At 38.2% G+C, this 22,188-nt stretch overlaps 1 protein-coding gene across 7 annotated transcripts; it reads left to right on the top strand.

Moving 5' to 3' along the window:
* Nucleotides 1-223: 223 nt before the first annotated feature.
* Nucleotides 224-21,135, top strand: LOC147504843 (katanin p80 WD40 repeat-containing subunit B1 homolog KTN80.3-like). 7 transcript variants are annotated; one of them, XR_015193143.1, is made up of 19 exons: nt 224-355; nt 460-590; nt 3,338-3,455; nt 4,805-5,031; nt 5,136-5,238; nt 5,336-5,406; nt 6,085-6,159; nt 6,447-6,590; nt 6,671-6,848; nt 12,009-13,151; nt 13,289-13,345; nt 13,424-13,548; nt 14,217-14,342; nt 17,700-17,774; nt 17,880-17,992; nt 18,807-18,923; nt 19,032-19,100; nt 20,618-20,730; nt 20,865-21,135. XR_015193143.1 is itself a non-coding variant. In XM_086557557.1 (19 exons), exons 1-18 carry the CDS (start codon nt 328-330, stop codon nt 20,676-20,678), a joined length of 2,961 nt encoding a protein of 986 aa, XP_086413683.1. In that variant the 5' UTR covers nt 224-327; the 3' UTR covers nt 20,679-20,715; nt 20,865-21,003. The 7 variants fall into 7 exon arrangements, 3 of the variants coding, with proteins under 3 accessions (XP_086413683.1, XP_086413684.1, XP_086413682.1); XR_015193142.1 differs by having other exon boundaries at nt 20,618-20,771; XR_015193145.1 differs by having other exon boundaries at nt 17,700-17,778; nt 20,618-20,771.
* Nucleotides 21,136-22,188: the final 1,053 nt, after the last annotated feature.

The following is a 22,188-nucleotide window of genomic DNA, read 5'->3' as shown; positions in this document are numbered from 1 at the left end:
TGATGAGTTCATCACCTAAAATAATTTAGAGTTTTAGACTACCGGATAAAATAAGCTTTCAATCGTTTGGTTTTTTACGGGAACTAGTGGCTTGACCAGCGAGGGTGGTCAATATTCTTGCACGCCAAGAAAACAAAAGAAAATAATATTGTTTTTTTAAAACGTGGTCCCCACTACCCATTGCCAGGACCACCGACCACGTCCTTTTAACCGGTAAATACCGGTAAACGGTAAATGTAGACGTTATACTTGTCATCAGCAAAAAAAAAGCTTTCACTTTCGCACACTTCCATCCATTCTATTCTCCTCCTCGAATACTTGAAAGAAATGGCCAAGCAGGGCAGTTACAAAACACGTATCCTTTTTTTTATTCATTGTACAAATTATTACACTGTTATAATTCTCTTTGATGATATGATTTTTGTTTAGTTTTTCTTTGACTGAGTTGAATCTTTTCAGAAGAATTTGTAGCCCATGCATCAAATGTCAACTGTTTAAACATTGGGAAGAAGTCAAGTAGACTTCTTGTTACTGGTGGTGAAGATCAGAAAGTCAATTTATGGGCAATTGGAAAACCAACTTCTTTGCTGGTCAGTAGTCTTCAGTTTTTCATTCTTGTACAACTTGATCATTATTTTCTTGAAAATGATAAAATTGATTATATAAAAATATTTAAGTAATAAGTGTAACAGTTGTGGGTGGGTTATATCATTGTATAGTTTTGTATATTTGCCTTTAGAATTATGGGGAGAATGTAGCGTATTTAGTACATATAATGTCTACTCCCATCCTAGGCCACAAATCTCTACACCAATATAATGTCTTTACATGTTTCGCCAAGAACATGAACACCAAAAATAAATTCGATGCACATGCCAAACCAGGTATTTTCATAGGCTACCTATATGGCCAAAATGGTTATCACATCTACGATATCGTAAACTATATACATCCTGTCGTGATGTCATTTTTCACGAGGACAAATTCCCTTATCAGGACATCTCCACCAAATTGTTGGATTACCAATAACTGATGACGCATCATAGGATTTTCTATTATCACAAAGTCCTTTTCCACTCAGTTGCCCAGAACCTGAGTTATCTCAGCTACATTCTCCACTCAGTTCTACGGCACCTGATTTACCTTAACAAAATACTCCAATCGGTTCTCATATTCCCATGTCATGCTCCTCAAACAGTCAAGGTCCCATAGATGAACCAACATCAATATTTTCCATGTCTCCTTCCAGGAGTTCGACGTCCTCTTATTAAGTTAAAAGATTATGTTTGCTCATCTGTGTCTCATGCAACTAATTTCCCTATTGCAAATTAGTTTTCTCTTTCTCATTTTAACATCACCAGCGTGTGTTTCTCACAAACGTTATCACTAAAGATGAACCAACCTCTTTCACTCGAGCAATGAAATTTTCAGAATGGTGTGACGCCATGGCCGTGAAAATCAAAGCTTTAGAAGACAATAATACTTGGTCCTTGTGCATATTACCATCCGGAAAACAAGCAATAGGCTATAAATGGATTTTGAAAATCAAATATTGTTTCAACGGTTCCATCAAAAGATACAAAGCACGACTAGTTGCAAAAGGACATACACAAATTCAGGGTATCAGTTATCATGACACGTTTGCACCTGTTGCAAAGTTAGTGTCACTTCACCTTCTTCTCTCTATTGCACCCCTTAAAGGTTGGTATCTTCATCAACTCAGTGTCAACAGTGCATTTCTTCAAGGAGAACTTAATGAAAAAGTGTACATGAAATCACCTCTAGGGTTCTCTAGTAAGTCGAAAACCTGCGTTTGCAAACTAAATAAATCCTTGTATGATCTTAAGAGGCCTCTTGATTGTGGTTCTCTAATTTTCCTCAACGCTCTGTAGAAAAGGTTTCACTCAGTCCATTGCCGACTATAGTCTCCTCACCTACATCAAGGGAAATATCTCTGTTCTGTTCTTGTTTACGTTGTCGACATAATCATCACTGGAAATAATAACAAATGAAATTTCCATTCTCAAATCATTCCCGGAAAATTCATTCTCTATAAAAGATCTTGGTAAATTACAATATTTTCTAGGCATTGAAGTTTCTCGCTCAAAACGTGGAATTTTTATATGTCAACGAAAATATACACTTGATATCTTAAAAGATGCTGGAATGACTGGAGCACGGGTCACTAGTTTCCCAATGGCACAACAACTTCGGTTACGGATGGAGAACCTCTTTCTAATCCAACACTTTATTGTCACTAAATCGGGCAACTTCTGTATCTCATTGTACCACGACCAGACATTCAGTATGCCATCAATTCATGCAATCACCTCATACCGCTCATCTTGATGCTGCCAACCACATCCTTCGTTATCTCAAGGGTTCAGTTGGCAAAGGCAGACTTTTATCAGCATCTAGTTCACTCCACCTCAGTGGATATACTGATTCTGATTGGGCGGGTTGCCCCACTACTCGTCACTCCACCACAGTTTATTTCACAATATTGGGTTCTAGTCCAATCTCTTGAAAAACCAAGAAGCAACCTGCAATATCTCGGTCTACTGCTGAAGCTGAATACCGCGCGCCCTCTCTACTCTATCAAGTGAATTACAGTGGCTCACTTATTTCCTCCCTGATCTTGGCATAGATCATCCGCAACCAATTTCAGTTCACTGTGATAGCAAAGCTGCTATTCACATAGCAGAAAATCATGTATTCCACGAACGAAGAAACATATCAAACTTTATTGTCACTTTGTTCGTGAGAAAACCACTGCTGGCCTTGATAGTACGGGACCAAGTTGCCGTCATATTTACATAACCACTTGGAGCTGAGGCCTTCTACGCCTATCTAGCAAGTTGGGTGTCATTGATCTCTCAACACCTACTCGACTTGAGGAGGAGTCTGAAGATATAGTATGTGCATATCCATGCAGCATACTGTAAAAAGCCTCCAATCCCACATATCATGAGTTAAAGTAGTTATAGATTCTTAGTTAGGATAGATTTTGTTTCCACATATGTAACAATTGTATGGAGACATTATTGGGTATGATTTCCCTGATTCCAGGTTCTTTGATTGTGGGTTATATCCTTGTATAGTTGTAAATTCAAACTTCAAATTTACTTCCTTGTAATACATGTAAATCAATCTATAAATAAATCCTTTCTTCTTGGTCTTCTTGAGGAAGCCAACCAAGTCAAGTGTCAAATATATAGTTCTATACGTAGGAAAAATGTAGACGGCCCTTCTGGTTGGTGAACCACTAAATGGTGCGACATTACTTATTAGAATGAATATTGGTAAATGATCCTTTTTTTTGTGTACATATATGCAGAGTCTATCTGGTCATACAAGTCCAGTTGAATCTGTAACTTTTGACTCAGGAGAGGTTTTGGTTGTATCTGGAGCTTCTTTTGGAGTGATCAAACTATGGGACTTGGAAGAGGCAAAGAGTAAGTCGCACTGTTATACCATTTCTTTCCTCTCATTGACCTTTGTTTAGTTGAACAACTGGTGTAAGTAACACTATAGTTGATCAGTCTAAAAGATAAAATACTCAAGAAGTCCCGCTACATCAAATGAAAGATTACTTCTGTGTTTCAAATAATCTCAATAAACGCACTGAGATGGTTAAGCTGACTTGACCAAAATTTCCACTTATCACGTTTTTGTTACCTTAATTCTTTTCTTGGGAAGCAAGTCATTGGTTGGTAACTTATTTTTCTTAGTGATGAAGGCAGGACTTAATTCCAAGTCTTGGGTTCAGTTATCATGCAACCCAAGCTCCACAGATGAGAGAGACCTTCAAAATTCAGGAATTTTTCAACTAATGTCTTAAAATGAGGTCTAAAACACCTTTTTCAACTGTCACAACCGTGAGAATTGAGAAGAGACACTCTTCTTTGTTCAGATCTCCCATTTGTCAAAAACATTCTTGGGCTTCTAAGCTAACCAACAATTATAGTGGTCACAACTGATTGAGACTGTATCATAAGCTGCTCATCAAAAAGCGAATCTTCAATCTTTTCTCTTTATCAGTAAATAGAAACTTCATTAAATCATGAATAAAAATACAACGCCTTTGTAGGAGGCTAAGAGTTGAGTGAATATCCATCTGTTTGGAAAGCTGAAGACTAAGGGACGGAGACATCCCAACTAGGTGGCAGCGAAGTGAATAATGGACATATGTCCCCCCCCCCCCCCGCAAGAGTTAATCACAGACCAAGAATCAAGATGATGAATGCAACTATCATGCTGTCACCTAGCTCCCTCTCTGCATTTGGTTGCAGCCTGAGCTTTCTATTTCTTGAAGGATGTACATTTCAGGTCCCCCCCGGTCACCTAAACATACAACACCTTCATCCGTATCTCATTAAACAGATATAAATTCAACTCATTTCATCGTCCTTTCCTTTGCTTTGTCCCTAGATGGGGATTATGATGAAACAGTTGATTCAGCGGACAATGCCAAAAAAGTTTGCTAGATTCAGATTTTACTAATATAAATGTGATGTAGGATGAGGCAATAAACCGCAACAATAGAACTGACAAAAGAGAAAAGGAGTGAGCTGGTGTATTTCATCCTTTGTTAGTTCAGTAATTTAGTGTGAATGAGTTGAAGGAATGCTAGAGACACAACTAGTTTAGTGCATAAGTTATTTAGTCGCGAGTAAGTTAATTGGAGATAAGTAGATTGCCTAAGCATTCCATTGGGGCATTAGCGTATTTTTAGTTGACAACACATACATGAGCTTGTGTCAGTGTTGCACAGATTTTGATTTCGTCTTGGTTCTTTTTGTAGTTCTTCGCACGCTAACTGGACATAGATCAAGTTGCAATGCTCTACAATTTCACCCCTTTGGCGAGTTCTTTGCATCTGGATCTTCTGATACCAATCTTAAGGTTTGGGATGTTAGAAAGAAAGGCTGTATTCATACGTACAAGGGACATACTCGAGGAATTAACACTGTTAGATTTACTCCTGATGGTCGCTGGATTGTCTCTGGCGGGGCTGATAATGTAGTCAAGGTATATTTAGCTAAGTGTTTGCACCACTAGAAACTCACACTAGAGACACAATTTTTCTGTTTTCCCCCGAATATTACATAATATTGCCTTTTCTATCTAAATAGATCTGGGATCTTACTGCTGGCAAGCTTCTGCATGAGTTTAAATTTCATGGTGGACGAATTCAGTGCATCGATTTTCATCCTCTAGAGTTCCTTCTGGCTACAGGTGATTATCTTTAAGTATTTCTGTCTGTTTACTAACTTTTCCAGGCACAAGATTTATTGATAAAAAAGTGAATTCTAATACACAGTTTGGTTTCCAGGTTCTGCAGACAAAACAGTAAAATTTTGGGATCTAGAGACCTTTGAAATGATTGGATCTGCTGGAACTGAGGTACATGAGTTGCACGTGTTCCTAATATGTAATGAAAGAAATTTTAGCATTTCCTTCTCCAATATCCCACTTCCCTTTTTGCTATTTCTACTAGACATAATTAACTTTGTGGGCTTCAATAATCATGTGCTATATCTTTCACTTGGTTAAGTTGCTTTCTATAAATCTATGCATTTTTACCTAACAAACATCATGTTGAAAGAAAACATGCAAGAGTTTCAGTTGAAGGCATCAAGTAAATCACAGGGTTGTGCGTGAAAATATTGGTCAAATGCCTATGCAAAGAATTAATGAACATGGAAATAAAATTGGGAGATATGCGTAAATATCATGAATTGATGTCAAACATAGCGTGTTCCATTTATTCTAATCATGTTTTATACCTTTTCTTCTTGTTTGTTTTTCCCATAACCTTCATTGCTAGATGTGTGTGCGCGTGTTTGCCAAGACAATCTATTTCCGGTTTGATAACTAGATTGAGTTGAACAAGTGCCTTTCATCTAGCAATCGATAAACCAATATGAAGTCCTAGTATGGATGTGGCATTCTTCATGTATTGAGTGACCGCATCATGTGGATGTGCTTGCATTAATGTTTCTACGAGTCTACAGCAAAATTTGATATCTATTGTCAGTGTTTCATCTAATCCATTAACCCTAATAGATTGTTTGTTTCTAGGCTACGGGAGTACGCTCTATGGCCTTTCACCCTGACGGGAAGACTTTGTTTTGTGGATTGGAAGATAGTCTAAAGGTAAGTGTCTTCAACTCTTACGTTGTTAGGAGTTTAGTTTTGGTTGATTTAGGTTTATTTGTTGGTTTTATGTTAGTGGGTTATTTTATATTGATGTTGTGGTTATTGATATGTTGGTGTGCCCACTAGTCCACTACCCCCTAACATATAAAAAGCCACTAGCATAAGACCAGAGATAAGTAAACCATGTAAATCTCATAACGTTAGGTATTTAGAATCTGCAAAGTTATTGCCACATTTCCATTCAACAGATTGTTTCAGATTTCCTCTTTTTTCTTTAACTCTAGGTTCTTTCATGGGAGCCTGTAGTATGCCATGACAGTGTAGATATGGGATGGTCTACATTGGGGGACCTCAATATTAATGAGGAAAAGCTTCTGGCATGCTCTTACTATCATAACTGCGTTGGAGTGTGGGCTGCAGATATTTCGGTAATTTATTTCCAAGTGAAAATTTGTTCATTTCTTATATGTATATTTCGTGTTAATAGTTTCTGTTTGCTTTTTCTCAGCTCTTTGGGCCATATGCAAATGGCATTTCACCCCGATCAATTGGTCATATGCAACGGAAATTGGATGTTCGGGAATGTCATTCCGTTGAAAAGTTAGAGCACACTTCGAAGTCTGAGACTGAGGTGCCAACCACTCAGGATATTGAAATGCCTGAGATAAGAAACATATACATGGATAGTAAGTCCTTTTCCTTTTTGACCACTGCTGAAATTTTGATCCCAGAAAATAGAATGCATCTATAACTTTCCCAGCGAGTCTAGGAAATTAATACTAAAAGCCTTTCTACAAGTCTAACTCTTTGCTCTGTGTTTAAGAAAAAGCATAAGATTCTTGAGGTGCCAAGCTTTTTTTTTTTTTTGGCAAGCCTGTTTATAAACGATATAAGTTAACTCATTGATACGGCGGGGTTTGAACCCCAGATCTCTGGTATCATCACCCAAAGATTTTACCAACTTTGCTAGTTGGCACTTGTATGCCAAGCTTCTTAGAGTCTTAAGGCAAGCCTCAGAGGGCTTTACGCCTCAATGTCCAGAAAAACGCACTGAAGAATTTGGAATAATATTAGTAAATAAAAAAGATTTGGAGATACAGTATATCAATAAATGAAGGGACCACATTTTTCCACTGTACTTTTTGACACTTACCCTTATTTGTAAGCTGTTTGACACAAATACCCTTTAGAGCAGAAGACACCATATCACCACTTCGTATGCTTCATCCCTCTTCTAGCTTCTGATTTACTTTATTCTCATCTTAAACCTTTTCCCCTTAAAGACCACATTGGCCCTTCTAAATGATGCACTGCATCTATGTGTGATGTTCTTTTGGGTATTTTATTTTGGGCCTAAAAAAGTGTGGCAGTGAAGGTTTAGGGTTAATTTAGAAGTTTATATTTTGGTGGTGTCTTGAATAGCAAGACAACCAACTATATAAAAGGGTCTTTTGTAATAGAGAAAACAGTTTTCAGAAGCGAGACTTTTAGGGTTTTCTTCGAAGAACTAGGGTTCGTGTTATTTAAGACCTAAGTTACATTGACACGGAATCGGACGATACGGAGTGTCTGGCACTAACACAGCGAAATATAAAAAACTAAGGAACATCACACACAATATGTGTCCGTGTGTGTCCGACACGGACACATCGATATGTATCCGACACAGATTATTTTAGAAATACGGCATGTCCATGTAACATAGTTTAAGAGTTTCTTTGCCGATTAAATCCACATCACTCAAATTTTTCATAAAATTTAGTTTATTATTCTTCTTCTTCTTCTCCATTTATATATGTAAAAACACTAATCCATTCCAAATTCAGATCTCCTTTTCAATTTTTAAAGTCCTTTCTCATCACCAATTGGAACAGACTTGAATCATTTCTTTAGAGTTTTTGATTTTGTTGGACTCAATTTCACAACCTCTGACCTCCGATGTTGGAGACCCAAAGAAATAAACGTGGTCCTCGAACCTCGACTAATGTTCTTGAACTGCGGTTTTGCGTCGGCGGCGCCTTTGTCTTCCTCTACTGGTGACCTAGCTTTTCCCTTGAAACCCTCGGTATATCTCTCCTTGATCTTCTGCCCCTTTCTCCTAGGCATCCCATGTATGTCTCAGTCTGTTAGATTAGAGTGAGGAAGATCTGTATGGGTGGATATGATGAGTATTGGATCGAAAGCTAAGTTTTAGTCCTCCCTCTCCGAAGAGAGGGGAAGGTGTTTGCATATGGGGAGAGACTGAGCCGTGCTGCTTCCTACATACCCTGCCGAAGGAATCAAGCTTGATGTAGTTTCATGTTGGTGGTAACTAGTAAGCTCTATGGGTTAAGGAGATGGGTGAGGTAGCGAGGGTGAAGAACAGACGATGGTGCTGCTGCTATTTCCTTTGGGGAAGTCGGCGGTTCGGTCGTTGGCTCTAGCTCTCCTTGAATGAGGGAAGTTCTGTCTTATATTCTCTCTTGGCGGTGGTCCACTGAGGACCCTAGATCCAGCTTCTCATCTCTCGGTTGGTGGGACTCCACGCGTCACCCTCTGGGCCGCAGAGTCCCATTTCGTGGTCTTACTCCCGTACTTTGCTGCCCCCTCTACTTTGGTGCGTCTGCTCTTTCTCTGAGTGACACCTGGTTCCTTGGAGTCCTAGCTACATAGGAACTCGATGGTTACAAATATGGTCACCTCCTCTCGTGGACACGAGAAGTCCTTGATCTCTCTTGACTGCATTTTTGAACTCTGAATGTCTGCACACTCCTTTCTTTGTTGACTGATTATTGTCTTCAACAAAGGCTTGATCGTAAGAACTCTGGAATTTCCTCCACCATGAGGGTTATGGTTGGTCGGTGTCTGATGGAGTTGGAAGTGTAAAACTGTGAAGGACCTAGCTCCCTGAGGAGTGTAGCGTCATGTGGTTGTTGATCTTGTCCGTGAACTCTAAGGACTATGGGGGCCTCGACCAATGTTGTTGATGATGAAGCTGGCATTGTTGTAGCTTGGCGACTTTCTCTTGCTCCTTGATATTCTAATTACTATATTATTAGCTCAACAGAAATACAATATCTCGTTCACGTGATTGACTTCTTTGCCAGTGCTACTTATAACGTTGAAGTCGTTCTCCTCTGTGCTGCAGAAGAGATCTTGGAGAATGTTGTTACTGAGGTCCAAGTTACTGAAGTTGCCGTGTCTGTGTCGTACTGTCGTTTGACGATGACTTCCATTTTGTAATACCAAATTCTCTAACTCTAGCTTAAAGTGGAAATACACTACTTTGGGCACCGGATTGGTCCGATAAAGTCAGTAGACCATTGCAGCTCTTATTCCCTGGTAGCTTGATTCACCTTATATGTAGAGATAGTTTGTCAAGACCCTTGAAGTAGTTCTTGGAATGGGCACTCTTCTGGAGAATTGTTACTCCTTTTTGTCTGTGGTCTTGAGCTGAGTAACTCCGGACATTTGGTAAGAATAAGCTTTTGAAATCGCAAGTTTGATCTCTGTGGCTACCAGTAGAATACATTAAGGACTAGGAGAGTCTTGACATAGAGACCCTTTGTAAAATAAAAATCTTTGAAGTTCAAAACTTTTTTTACTGGGGAAAATTGAACAAAATTTCAAGAAGGAATCGAAAACTTTTGAGGTAAATACAGAAAAGCCATTACCAAATACCAAACTGGACAAAAGATTTTGAGACTTGGCAGCCCTTAGTATTTTCACGGACTGATGCCGGGACAATACTTGCTTGCCCCTAAGTGGGGTGCTGGCTCGAGGGCAGGAAATACTTGTCTGCCCCCACGTTTGAACTGTGAAATTGAACTTTAAGAGCTCATATGACCGTGTTTGCCACAATATTCTTTGTGACGGTTTGATGCTTAGGAGATGCATGCATGTATGTAACGTAAAGTATAACTTGCTTCTGTTGAGAGTTAATGGAGGATATAGCTATCCTGAAAATGTAAACACGAAGACCCCCTTCGCTGATGGCCCATTGGCGTGGAGTGTAAAAGAGTTCAAAGCTTATAACGTGATCAACCACTCTGCTAACGGCCCATAGCCGTGGAGTGTAGGAGAGTTGAAAACTTAATCATGCTAAACCACTCCACTGAAGGCTCCTAGCCGTGGAGTGTGTTCAGTGGAGTGTGTGATAATAAAGAATGTGCAAGACAACAATGTGAGGGGAACAGTTCTAGGTTGTCCCCATTTGTTGTGTGGCTAAAAGAAGTTGGGGTCAGTTCCAAGCTGCCCCCTTGTATATCCTGGCTATGAAGTTCGATTGGGACTTCCCTAGCATGCTCTCAATAGTTGGCCACGGCCAGCTCCTAGCCTACCCCCATGCGTAGGCCGTGGACTACTTTTGCTCACCCCTACGTTTTATTCGGACAAGAGTCCAAGGACGGTTGAAAATACCCCATTGTAGCTTTGATTCGGACACAAGGGTCCGCGGATGGCTCATCCCACTTGCTTGAAATGGATAGCGCAAAACATATCCGTGAAGGGCTTATCCCCAACTAGCATGCTCCCAAACGTTGGTCGTGACCAGCTCTTTGCCTTCCCCCATGAATGGGCCCTTGACTACTCTTACTTGCCCCTACGTTTAATTCGGACAATAGTCTAAGGACAGTTGAAAAAATACCCCCATGTAGATTCGATTTGGACACAAGGGTCCGCGGATGGCTCGTCCCACCGGCTTGAAATGGATTAGCGCGAAGCTTATCTTGAAATGATTATAAGAACTCTAATACATATAAATAGAACTTAATTTTTTTGCACTACCTGTGAGGCTATAGCATCAGTGCAACTTCGGTGTGGGGCTTTGAAGCAAGGCTCTATGCATTTTTTAAAACAGTGGCTTTGCCGTATTTGTGCCTGTAAGGAGATAACACGTCTAGTATTGACATGGAATGCTAACATATCTGACTTTCCCTTTTGTGGATTTTGTGTGGATTTTGAGATTGTTACTTAGCCCAGAATCAATATTACTTTTTTTCATTGTTATTTTATTTAGTCAGTTTTTTATTATCTCATCAAATTTATTATCTCATCAAATGAGTATTTTATGAGCAAATTTTTTCATAAAGAAGCATGAATGTGTCTGACATGAATAATTTCAACCCCATATATCATGGGCTTCTTTGAATTGATATCCAGTACTATAAGTAAATCTGATGATATGTTTTCTACTGCTCCATCTATCTCATTTAATGTGGAGAATCATTTTAGGTAAAACTAGGGAAAATGCATAAAGACTAGGTCATGAAAATGTTCTAGGACTCCGCAGGAAGTGTACTAAGCTATGTAACCCCATGGACACTTCGTATTCTAAAATAATACGTGTCCAACACACAGACACACTGACACTCATGTCAGATACATGGACATGTTATGAAGACTATTTTAAACTAGAATTTCTTTTTAGACCCTAAAGTACCAAGAACATATATAATTAACATAGTTACAAACTTACAACTTTATGAAATGCCCCTTCATAGTAATTTTTTTGCAAAGAGGCGCTTTGTCAGGTTTTAAGCAAAAGAATTAGTTATGTAACTTAAAAAGTGATAGTTTTCCTCTTAATTAGTTGTGTCCCCGTGTCCTACTTCATATAGGTTGCCGTGTCCGATACTTTGTATCCGTGTCAGACAGTGCCACACATACCTATGTCAATGTGACTTAGGTACTGAGTTGTTGACATGTATGTGGCTTATTCTATGTATACTGCTAGATGACCACATTTGTGGCTCTGAACACTTTGGCACAAGTTGTTGATTGAACATTTAATTGCTGAATAGTTCTCTGATGTAATTTTTTTTTTGCGTTCTAATATTTCCCTCTCTGGTGTTCTGTTCTATGTAAAGCTTCTGGGAGCAATAAAATTATGCCAAAGAGAATTGGGTCAATTAGTTCTCAAAAGGTGATGCTTCCATTGATTTCATCTGAAACCAGTGATCTATTAGGGCTGAAGAGAGATCCTGAAATAGAGGTGCCAGTGAAAAACATTAGTCAAGTTACTAACAGGGATTTCACTGTGCCTTTGATTGTTCCTAGAAACAATACATATTCTGAAGGCACAGTAAATTCTAGAAACGAAGCTAAAGCCACTGAAACAACCAGTGCTGGTGTGTTACTCAAGCAATCCCACATAAGGAGAGCATCAGTTGGCAAGTATGAGACAGAGAAGTTGACAGCTGAGGCTAAATGTCTTAGCAACAAATTGGATGGTTCAGACATTTCATCTCATTCCAGAGAATCTATTTCATCTGAAACCAGTGATCTATTAACGCTGAAGAGAGATTCTGAAATAGAGTTGCCAGTGAAAAACATTAGTCAAGTTACTAATACGAATTTCACTGTGCCTTTGATTGTTCCTAGAAACAATACATATTCTGAAGGCACAATAAATTCCAGAAACGGAGATAAAGCCACTGAAACAACCAGTGCTGGTGTGGTACTCAAGCAATCCCACACAAGGAGAGCATCAGTTGGCAAGTATGAGACAGAGAAGTTGACAGCTGAGGTTAAATGTCTTAGCAACAAATTGGACAGCTCAGACATTTCATCTCATTCTAGAGAATCTATTTCATCTGAATCCAGTGATCTATTAACACAGAAGAGAGATCGTGAAATAGAGGTGCCAGCGAAAAGCATTAGTCAAGTTACTAATAGGCAGTTCACTGTGCCTTTGATTGTTCCTAGAAGCAATACATATGCTGAAGGCACAGTAAAATCTAGAACCGAAGCTAAAGCCGCTGAAACAACCGGTGCTGGTGTGGTATTCAAGCAATCCCACAGAAGGAGAGCATCAGTTAGCAAGTATGAGACAGAGAAGTTGACAGCTGAGGCTAGATGTTTTAGCAACAAATTGGGCAGTTCAGACATTTCATCTTGTTCCAGAGAATCTACAGAAACTGTTGATGAAAATCATAACAGCGGAAGTGTTGTGGAGAAGCTTGACAGGGTTTTATCACCAGTTGCTCCTTTGAAGTCCATCCATGAGAATAGTTAAGATCTTCCCATATTTCATAGTACCGTTTCTTCTTTTCTATTGCGCCTACTGTAAATTGTTATTATGAGCGGAACATGAACATCTGAGTCCCTCTTCTTACTTCTTCGTTCCGTTGCACCTTTTTTTTTTCAGGTGCTCACTCACAATGTTGTAGCAGTGGAACACGTTCTTCAAAAAAAGTTAACGGAGGTATTTTATAGTTGCTAATTCCATTTATTCAGATTTAATGGATAGAACTTCATGTTTGTGTATATCCCATTTTGGCAGTTAAACTAGGAAGGACTCGTTCTCTTGTTGAGAGATGGGAAGGAAGAGAAAAGTTCAGTAATGCAGCATCAGACACTGCATCAGCTAATATTTTGCCAGAAAGTCATACCCTGCCACAGATGTCGGTATGTCTATTGGCATGGACAAGTATTTTTCATAGAAGTGTTAGGCTTGCATAATTTTTCTCTTATTGCTTTTAACATTGTGTACCTAAGATTTTCAAACGAGAGCATTGTAAAAAGTTGTATTCCATGCTTTGTGGTCTTTACACATTCTAAAGAGGAAAAAATTTTGTACGCCAAATTTTTAAGTAAAATGTGTTGGTTTATAATTTTTCAGAAGATATAATTGTGATGATTTTTGTTCATTAAGTGTACAAGAGACAAGATGTCAAGACCTACTTAGTTTTGATGTATTCCACCACTTGGTTATCCTCTGAGAAGTCAGTTTTTGTGCTTGTTCCACTTTCGCAGAAAAAAAAAGTGTCTCCATGCGGAAATCTTGTAATGTATTGGAATCAGAGCATTAATTATTTTTGTAATAAAGAAACTCTTTTACTGTTAACACCCATCACTACCAGTTAAGTTGTTTGATCATTCTGTAACTTTGTGTACTTTTCCATGTTACTTATACTCAATTGTTAAAGCAGTGTTTCTTCTTGCTTCTAATCTGAGAGATGAGAGTACGCCAAATATAAAGCTGTTTTTTATAAACTGTGTCAAGTTCATAGATAATTAGATAAATATTTTGTCCAATGAATATAATCGGTAACCTTTAATCCGACAATGACCAGAAGGAGCAACCTCAAACGTCTGGAAGGGAGTTAGCATCTGCGGATGATGAAATTGTGGTTGAAGATATAATGCGAAGTCATGACACATTCTTGAGTTCTCTCCATTCACGCCTTGCAAAACTACAGGTAAGCTATCAAATCTTGTGTAAATACTTACATAATAATGTCTTAACTCTTAAATAATTAATTGTTCTTGCTCTCTTGTGATGGTGGAGTATTTTTTTTTTTGCTTGGTAAAAATGATATTTCATTAATAAAGGAAAAGTAGGCTGAGAAGGCCTACATTACAAGAGAAAAACCGAAAAATAAATATTTACAAGAGATGAAACAAAACATAAGAAAAAACCTAAGACATGCACCGTCACCCTATGTCTAAGAACATAAGACGATCCCATCTAGCTGCAAAAGACTCAAAGAAACACGATCCCATCTAGCTGCAAAAGACTCAAAGAAACATCCTCTAAACTCTTTGAAGACTTTAAACCACCGAAATAACAAAGCTTTTATCGAGAGAATTGTCTTCTTAAGCGAAATTGAGATGCCATCAAAGTAACGACGGTTTCACTCTAGCTAGATGCCCCACATGATCGCAAAAGGTAATAAGCTTCACATGCGATTTCTAGAATAAGAGAAATGGCCATGACCCCAACTTTTAAGCAAATCCAATACCCGGCCCGAGCATTCCCAAGTCATTCCAGATTCTAAAATAAAAGCAGACCATATTTTCCGAGAAAAAAGATACCAAAGAAGTGCATGATTAACAAATTCACCATCCTTTTCACATAACTGACAATAATTGACCAAACACATTTACGACACCTGAGGTTATCAATGGTAAGGATCTAAGGATGCACGCCATGTAAAGAAAGCAATTTTGGAGGGGATTTTAGATTTCCAAATTATAGCCCCAGGGAATCCATGAATGGGGCTAGGACTATTAGAATTAGACAACTAAGAAATAATAGAAAAATAAAAAGACTTAACCGAGAAGATACCTTTATTACTGGGACACCACACTCTCTTATCACCATTATGTTCATTCGGGATAGTCACATCAAGCCTTGCCACCAGTGAAGCTAGGTCTCCAATTTCCAAATCATTCAAAGCCCTGCGGGGATAGACCAAACAACAAAGGAAAAGTAGAGGCTAAAGCCCCACCACCTGTCCAATGATCCTCCCAAAAGTGAATCCCATCTCCTGTCGCAAAACTGTATCGAATGCCTCTTAAGAACAAAAGAAACACTTTAAGAATTGCCCTCCACACTCCACAGCCATAAGTTATGGAAACCGGACCACTCTCCCACCCAAAATGCCTCTCCCCAAACCGAGACATAACCATCTTCCTCCAAAGACTATTTCTCTCTTCCCCAAAACGTCATAACCACTTACCCAAAAACCTTTGGTTGAACGCTACCATACTACGCAAACCCAAACCACCAACGCTTTTAGCCAAGCAAAGAATCTCCCACCTCACCAAATGATACCTATGTTGCTCCTCGGAATCATCCCATAAAAAATTCCGGGATATTTAGACTTTGGTACCACTTTTTATACCGATATTAGAATATAGTACCAAATTTCAAAAAAATTAGGAAATAGTACCACTTCTGTTAGTTGACCGTCAGTTGACCACGGTCAAACTGTTTCAATCTGTTTGGATTTTCATATTGTCCATAATACCCTCAACGTGCCTTTCACGTGAAGAGTCATATAGCCTTTAGAAACCAACTTAAGCACAAATACACGTGGCCCAAATCTGAGATTCAATCCAATGGTCCAAAACACACCCCAAACACCCAATCAGCTGAACATGCTCACGACATGCAAACTGGACGCCCGCCTGGTGGACGATTTGGTGGAGCTTGTTTTGCTTGTCCAACAACGACAAAGGAAAAGATGAGATATGCCCTGGTTCTTAGCGAAAGAAGCAGGTATACAAGGGTTTGCCTAAGCACGACCCGTCAATGGGCGGAGCTTTCGAGGCAAGAAAAGTTCGGCGATATGGGGACTGCCGGCACAGACTCTGCTGAAACAGAAATATCAAAATAATCTTTTCTATCTGCAAAAAATCTTTCCAGATGAATGGAACAATTTCATGGATAGGATTAACTGTAAAAGAGCAAGTGAGGGTTGGGAGAACTTTATTGTGAAGGTGGTAAAGGAGGTGGAGGAGGCGGGGTAAAGGAGGTAATTCTGAAGCTCTTTATTGTTCTAATTTTGCTAAATTTCCCTTCTTTGAATTTGGTATTATAAGGACTTGTTCTAGAAGTAATGGGAAGTTGGTTGGGAAATTATCGCCTTTGATTGTGTAGTTAACTGAGCTTAGAGTTTTGTCGATGCCGTTTAATGATTTTGATGGTGAAATTTTTGTGGAGATTTGGGGTTTGAAGAATCTTCAAGTGTTTGATTTTGAATGGAATTCATTATCGGGGAGTTTGCCTATTAGTGTTAGGAGTTTGAAGGGGTTACGAGTTTTGAACCTTGGGTTTAATAGATTTGTAGGGGAAATTCCAGCTACCATTTCGAATTGTTCTTGTTTAGAGGTGTTGAATTTAGCTGGTAACCAAGTTAATGGAACATTACCTGATTTTGTGGGAATCTTTTATAAGTTAAGGGGGTTGTATTTGAGTCTTAATCGTTTGGGTGGATCGATACCAGAAGAGATTGGGAAGAATTGTTGGAGCCTTGAACATATTGATCTTTCGGGGAACTTATTTGTTGATGGAATTCCTCGTGGTTTGGTGAATTGTAGTCAATATTGGTTAGATGGTTATTAATGTTTCGATATATGTATTATGCTGACGATATATTTGATGTAAAACACGTGAGAGGGGCACGTTGAGGGATAATGTCACGATTTTGAAAATATTAGCGGATTGACCATGGTCATCTCGGTCAACTAACGGTCAAGAAAAAAAGTGGTACTATTTCCTAATTTTTTTGAAAAGTGATACTATTTCCTAATATTGGTCTAAAAAGTGGTACCAAAGTCTGAATATCCCAAAAATTCCTAATGATGCTCTCAATCCTATTAGCAACACTCTTGGGAATGACAAAAAGAGACAAAGTATAATGGAAGAGAGGACAAAGTACTCTTAATCAAGACCAAATGACCCCCCTTCGAGAGATACCTACACCTCCACCTTGCCAGCTTATACTATGGAGTATTATAGTATCTATGTTACTTGGACAAACACCAGCGACATTAATATGATGTCTTAAGCATGGTGATTCTGGGAAAGTTAAAACTTCCATGCAGATATACGCTAACCAATAAGGTAAAGTTGTGGAGACTGGAGGTAGCATGTGTAGTATAGTATTGGTGGTAAACCTAAATAACTCACATAAATTACATGTTTTTCTTTTTCCATCACTTATCATACCAGTTTCAGTTTGCTGAATTTGTTTGTGGTGATGCAATATCAGGATTTTCCTTATTTACTCTTTAGGGTATAAATCTTGACTAATGACCTACTCATTCAGGTGGTGCGATATTTTTGGCAACGGAATGATGTCAAGGGTGGCCTAAATGCTGTGGGGAAGTTGCCTGATCATTTTGTAGGTATTCTATTCATGCAACTGGTCTAGATGTTGCAGTTCATGTATGGTGTTTTTGTACGTTTTTTTTATGCAATAAATTGATGAAATATAACTTTCATTCAGGTGCAAGCCGATGTGGTCAGTGTTCTCAAGGAAAAAATGGACATTGTTTCCCTGGAACTGTTCTCTTACTTGCTGCCAATAGTTTTGGGGTTACTGAATAGCCAGATTGACAGGTGTGTTTTTTCTATTCTACACATTTTTAATGTTGGAAAGCTGGAAATCGTGTCAATCGAAAAGTATATGAAAAGTTTCGGGGCCCTGGGCTTTATATGACATGGAAGCTCATTTTAGTGTGTGGTTAATCTCATTGGCTCAGACATCATCCAAATATTGTGAAATAAAAATTGATATGATTATAATATTTAAAAAAAAATATTATATTACTGTGTAAAGTGTCCGGTGGTGATTTAGTTATAGTGGGAAGAGTTACGAAGTTAGACGAAGATACAAAGACTACTGAAAATGCAATAACAGGTGAAACTCCATATCTGGAATCTGGAAAACAATTTAATTATAATCTGCCATAATTATATACTTCCATATCTGAGTTTCCATGACTTGAAAACAATTTGCTTTAATCTGACATTTAAAGAACAAAAGTCTAACTTTCCAAGAGAAATTTGAATTTTGGTTGAAATTTTAACTGTCAGATTATAAGCAAATTGTTTTCAAGTCATGGAAACTCAGTAATGTAGATTCTCTAATAGTTGCTTATTTTTTGAGAAAGCATCTGCTGGGGTGAAAACGTTTATTTTTTTTATCTTTTATTTATTTTTATTTTTTATTTTTGTGGAATACTGTATTTGTCTTACCGGAGAAGCACAATACTACTCAATTGTAAATATCATTGTTGAATTCCGACAAAAAAGAGTGTTGAGCCATATATTTTACCTTTTAGTAAAATGTAGACAGCTTCTTATCTGAGTAGTGGAATAGAGTGTTAGTTGTAAATCTTAAGACAGTAACTGCTTATTTTTATATATACAGACATACAATTTTCTCTTTGGAGATGCTACTGAAACTTGTGGCGATATATGGGTCAGTAATTCAGTTGACAATGTCTGCATCATCTTCTATTGGTGTTGATCTTCAGGCTGAAAGGAGGTATTCTATTCGTCAACAACATTCGTGTTGATTTTTTTTCTCCTTTTGTCTCCGGTTAATTGTTTGTGACAACATATTTCTCTGTCATTTTTGGACAAATGAGCACAGGCGTGACTGTTGCACAGAATGCTTTATACAGTTGCAAAAGATCAAGCAAGTTATTCCTTCCATAATAAGGTAAGCTCACGTATCTTGAACAAACCCTTTGCATTGGCTCGGTGAGCACTTGTATGGTTTGGGAAAGCTTACATGTCATGTCAAGGATGATTGTACTGTTAATACTTGTTTCAGCAGAAGTAAAGAGAATCTGAAATATTAAATAACTTTCAATTGAAATTTTCATTTATCAAGGTTTCCGTAGTTAGATGAAAAAAATAAATATGTTAAACTTCAATCAGCACCCTTGATTTAATTATGATTTTTAAAACTTCATATATGTTTGAAGAAAGGGTTAACTAGTATTACCCACCCCCCCCCCCTACTAGATGACCTAATTAAATTAGGGTCTCCCCCCTAAACACACGGTCAACTTGGATTGATTGTTAACTTTCAAGTCAAGTAACTGAAAATAACACAACTGCCCTCATTGTTTTCAAGAAGAAAATGTTCAATTTTACTTAGGTGGGGGCAGTTGTGTCATTATAAGTTGTTTGACCTAAAAGTTAACAGTCAAACCAAGTTGACCGTGTGTTTGGGGTAGACCCTAAGTTCCCATCTAATGGGGGGGAAATCCTAATTTGGCCATCTAGTTGGGGGTAATACTAGTTAACCTTTGAAGAAATTGTCAGGTCTTTCAATTTTAAAACGTGTTATGTCTGCGATTGTTTTTAGACTCTTTGCTAGTTCCCATTTGGTTGTGGGTGAGTTAGCCTCTTTGAACTGAAAAGTGTATTTTTTGAACTTCGTACTCATCCTTCTGTCTTAAGATCTACGATTGTGGTGGGTGAGCTACGCGTTCTTAATACACTTATCAGCACCGTTGTTTCAGCAAAGTGTATTAAATATTCAGCACCGTTCTTTATTCACATCTATGAAACAATGCGTAGCCGAATATTAATTTTATTTTTTTAAATGTTTAATCTCAACTGAGCTACGATTGGGTATTTCTTCATTGATTACAAAAACACCGCTCCAGCTTGTGATACCCTTGGTAGGTGGTCCTGGACAGGGTTCATCGTTTTCCTTCAAAGTGAGCATAATTAATTTAAAAAATTATACTCAATAGATATTTGTAATAGCAGAGGCAGACCCCTTCATTATGAGTCATTCAAATCTGAAATATCAAGATTATTTTCTAGTTACTTATATATCTCATCATAGAACAACCCTGTTCAATAAGTGAAGCGCATTAGCTCTCCACGCTTAGGTTGGGCAGTCAGGGTTGGAGAAGGGCAATAACTCATTCTTAAAACCAGCATGTTGAATTATCATATAGTGTTTTGACTTTTAAGTTTCCATTTAGTTATTCAAAACTTTTCAATTAACGTGGTCAAGTGTCGGATGTGAAATTTTCATGTCTTCAATCTTTTTGGCTTTTCCTAGTCTTAATAAAGCAAATTTTTTGTGTGGCATGTTTCTGATCCCCATTATGGCTTCTCAAGCCTTGGTAATGGGTATCGTAACCATTGTTTTTGAATATCTGCATGTAGTAGAACTTATATGCATATTAATTGTCTTGAATGATTCTTCTGCAGGAGGGGTGGATTGCTTGCGAAATATTCTCAAGAACTGAACTTACTTCTTCAAGAAGTGTAACCTGACCAGTCTTCAAAAACATTTCAGTTTTTGAATGGTGAGAGGCTCCTTGGTACTCATCTCCCTGAGATATGCATAATGCTTTGCTAAGAGGTTATTAATTTAATGTCCTGTTGCTCGTTGTGCCTTCGAATGTCAAAATTTAGGACTTTTGTTGATTCTGCATTTCTGCTGTCTATTTATTAGCATCGTATGGCGTTGTGAGTTGAAACCAAATGGTCCAGCAAGATAAAAAAAAGGAGGAAAGAAAGAGCATAATGTTGAAACCAAGGCCAGCATCAATTGGTAATGTAAGTGTAAGTCTTCCGAAATGTGGTGTATAGTGTCGTTAGTATGACAGGTCAACAAAGTCTGCCCACACTCTGTCCTTTCCATACTTTTTAATGTAATGTCTCGTGGCATGTGTATATGAACAATTTATGCAGCAATTTTATACGAGTCCGTATTCTTTTGTGCATTGATCTTATTACATGAAAACATTAAGCAAATGGCAACTGGATAATGCTTAAGAAGGGTTCCCCGTACTGGTAGAACTTGCAATCTTATTGTTGGTAGGGGATACTTGATGTTTGGAAGTTGGAACCAATTGGTGGTGTCTTACTACTGACAACCTTGTTGGGGGGCAAGAACAACTGGAATAGCTACTATATACTTGCAACTTGGAAAAGTATACCTGTTTTTTTATGAGGTTGGAGCAATGGTTGTTGTAGCCTTTTCTTTCCAGACCCATGATGTGGTATATACTTGCAACTTAGAAAAGCCTTTTCTTTCCAGACCCATGATGTGGTAGAAAAGTCTTTCCAGAATCCAGACCCATGGCGTGGTAACGGATCACCATTCTTTTTGGACATTCACCTACTTTTATTAGCATTTTCATTTGTTTCCGTAGGACTGGAGTCTGCCATGCCTCCCTTCCTTTGTCATATTTCATCTAGGCGTCAAACATTTTTCTGGTGATTGCAAAATGTAAGCATGTATACAATCTGAATGGTTTGCCGAAAGTCTATGGCGTTAATTTTGATGAGATCTTGATATGGAAAAAGGCTGCCTATATCCACATCTAATATGTCAGCCATGATAGCCCGGCCTGTTACCTTGCATGATAGAAGTCTACCATTGGGAATTTTAGATTAAAACTTCTTCTCACAACTCACAAATCCTTACCAATTATTTGTTCAAGAAAAAATGGACGTGTTATCCTTACCAATTATTTGTTCAAGAAAAAATGGACGTGTTGTACCATAAATTTTGTTGTTTTTATCAATTTAAATCACAATTTTTTTTTCCGAGCAAATTGGGCCAGAAACTTTGGTTAACGTATCACGTTAATGCACTGTTACCAGTTACCATACCATTCCATTATTTCAAATGCTTATGTGGCGTGTCGAATGTGTCCATTCAAATGGTTGTGTGGCACCGTTGTAGTGGACACTTCATAACTGCTGATATGACTCCATTATCTCATCATTACGTCAGTCTTATGTCACTCAAAAATCATGCACGTTGCACG

This window comes from Coptis chinensis, chromosome 4 (genome assembly GCF_015680905.1).
Source record: "Coptis chinensis isolate HL-2020 chromosome 4, ASM1568090v1, whole genome shotgun sequence".
NCBI lineage: Eukaryota > Viridiplantae > Streptophyta > Magnoliopsida > Ranunculales > Ranunculaceae > Coptis > Coptis chinensis.
The sequence above is the reverse complement of the archived record's forward strand: the minus strand, read 5'-3'. Positions and strand labels throughout refer to the sequence as shown.

Excerpts from the sequence above, each read along its gene's own strand:
- LOC147504843 (XM_086557556.1), top strand. The coding sequence starts at position 328 with ATGGCCAAGCAGGGCAGTTACAAAACAC. Across the intron at positions 356-459 it reads GCAGGGCAGTTACAAAACAC|AAGAATTTGTAGCCCATGCA; the intron begins GTATCCTTTTTT and ends GAATCTTTTCAG. Across the intron at positions 13,346-13,423 it reads TTCAAAAAAAGTTAACGGAG|TTAAACTAGGAAGGACTCGT; the intron begins GTATTTTATAGT and ends CCATTTTGGCAG.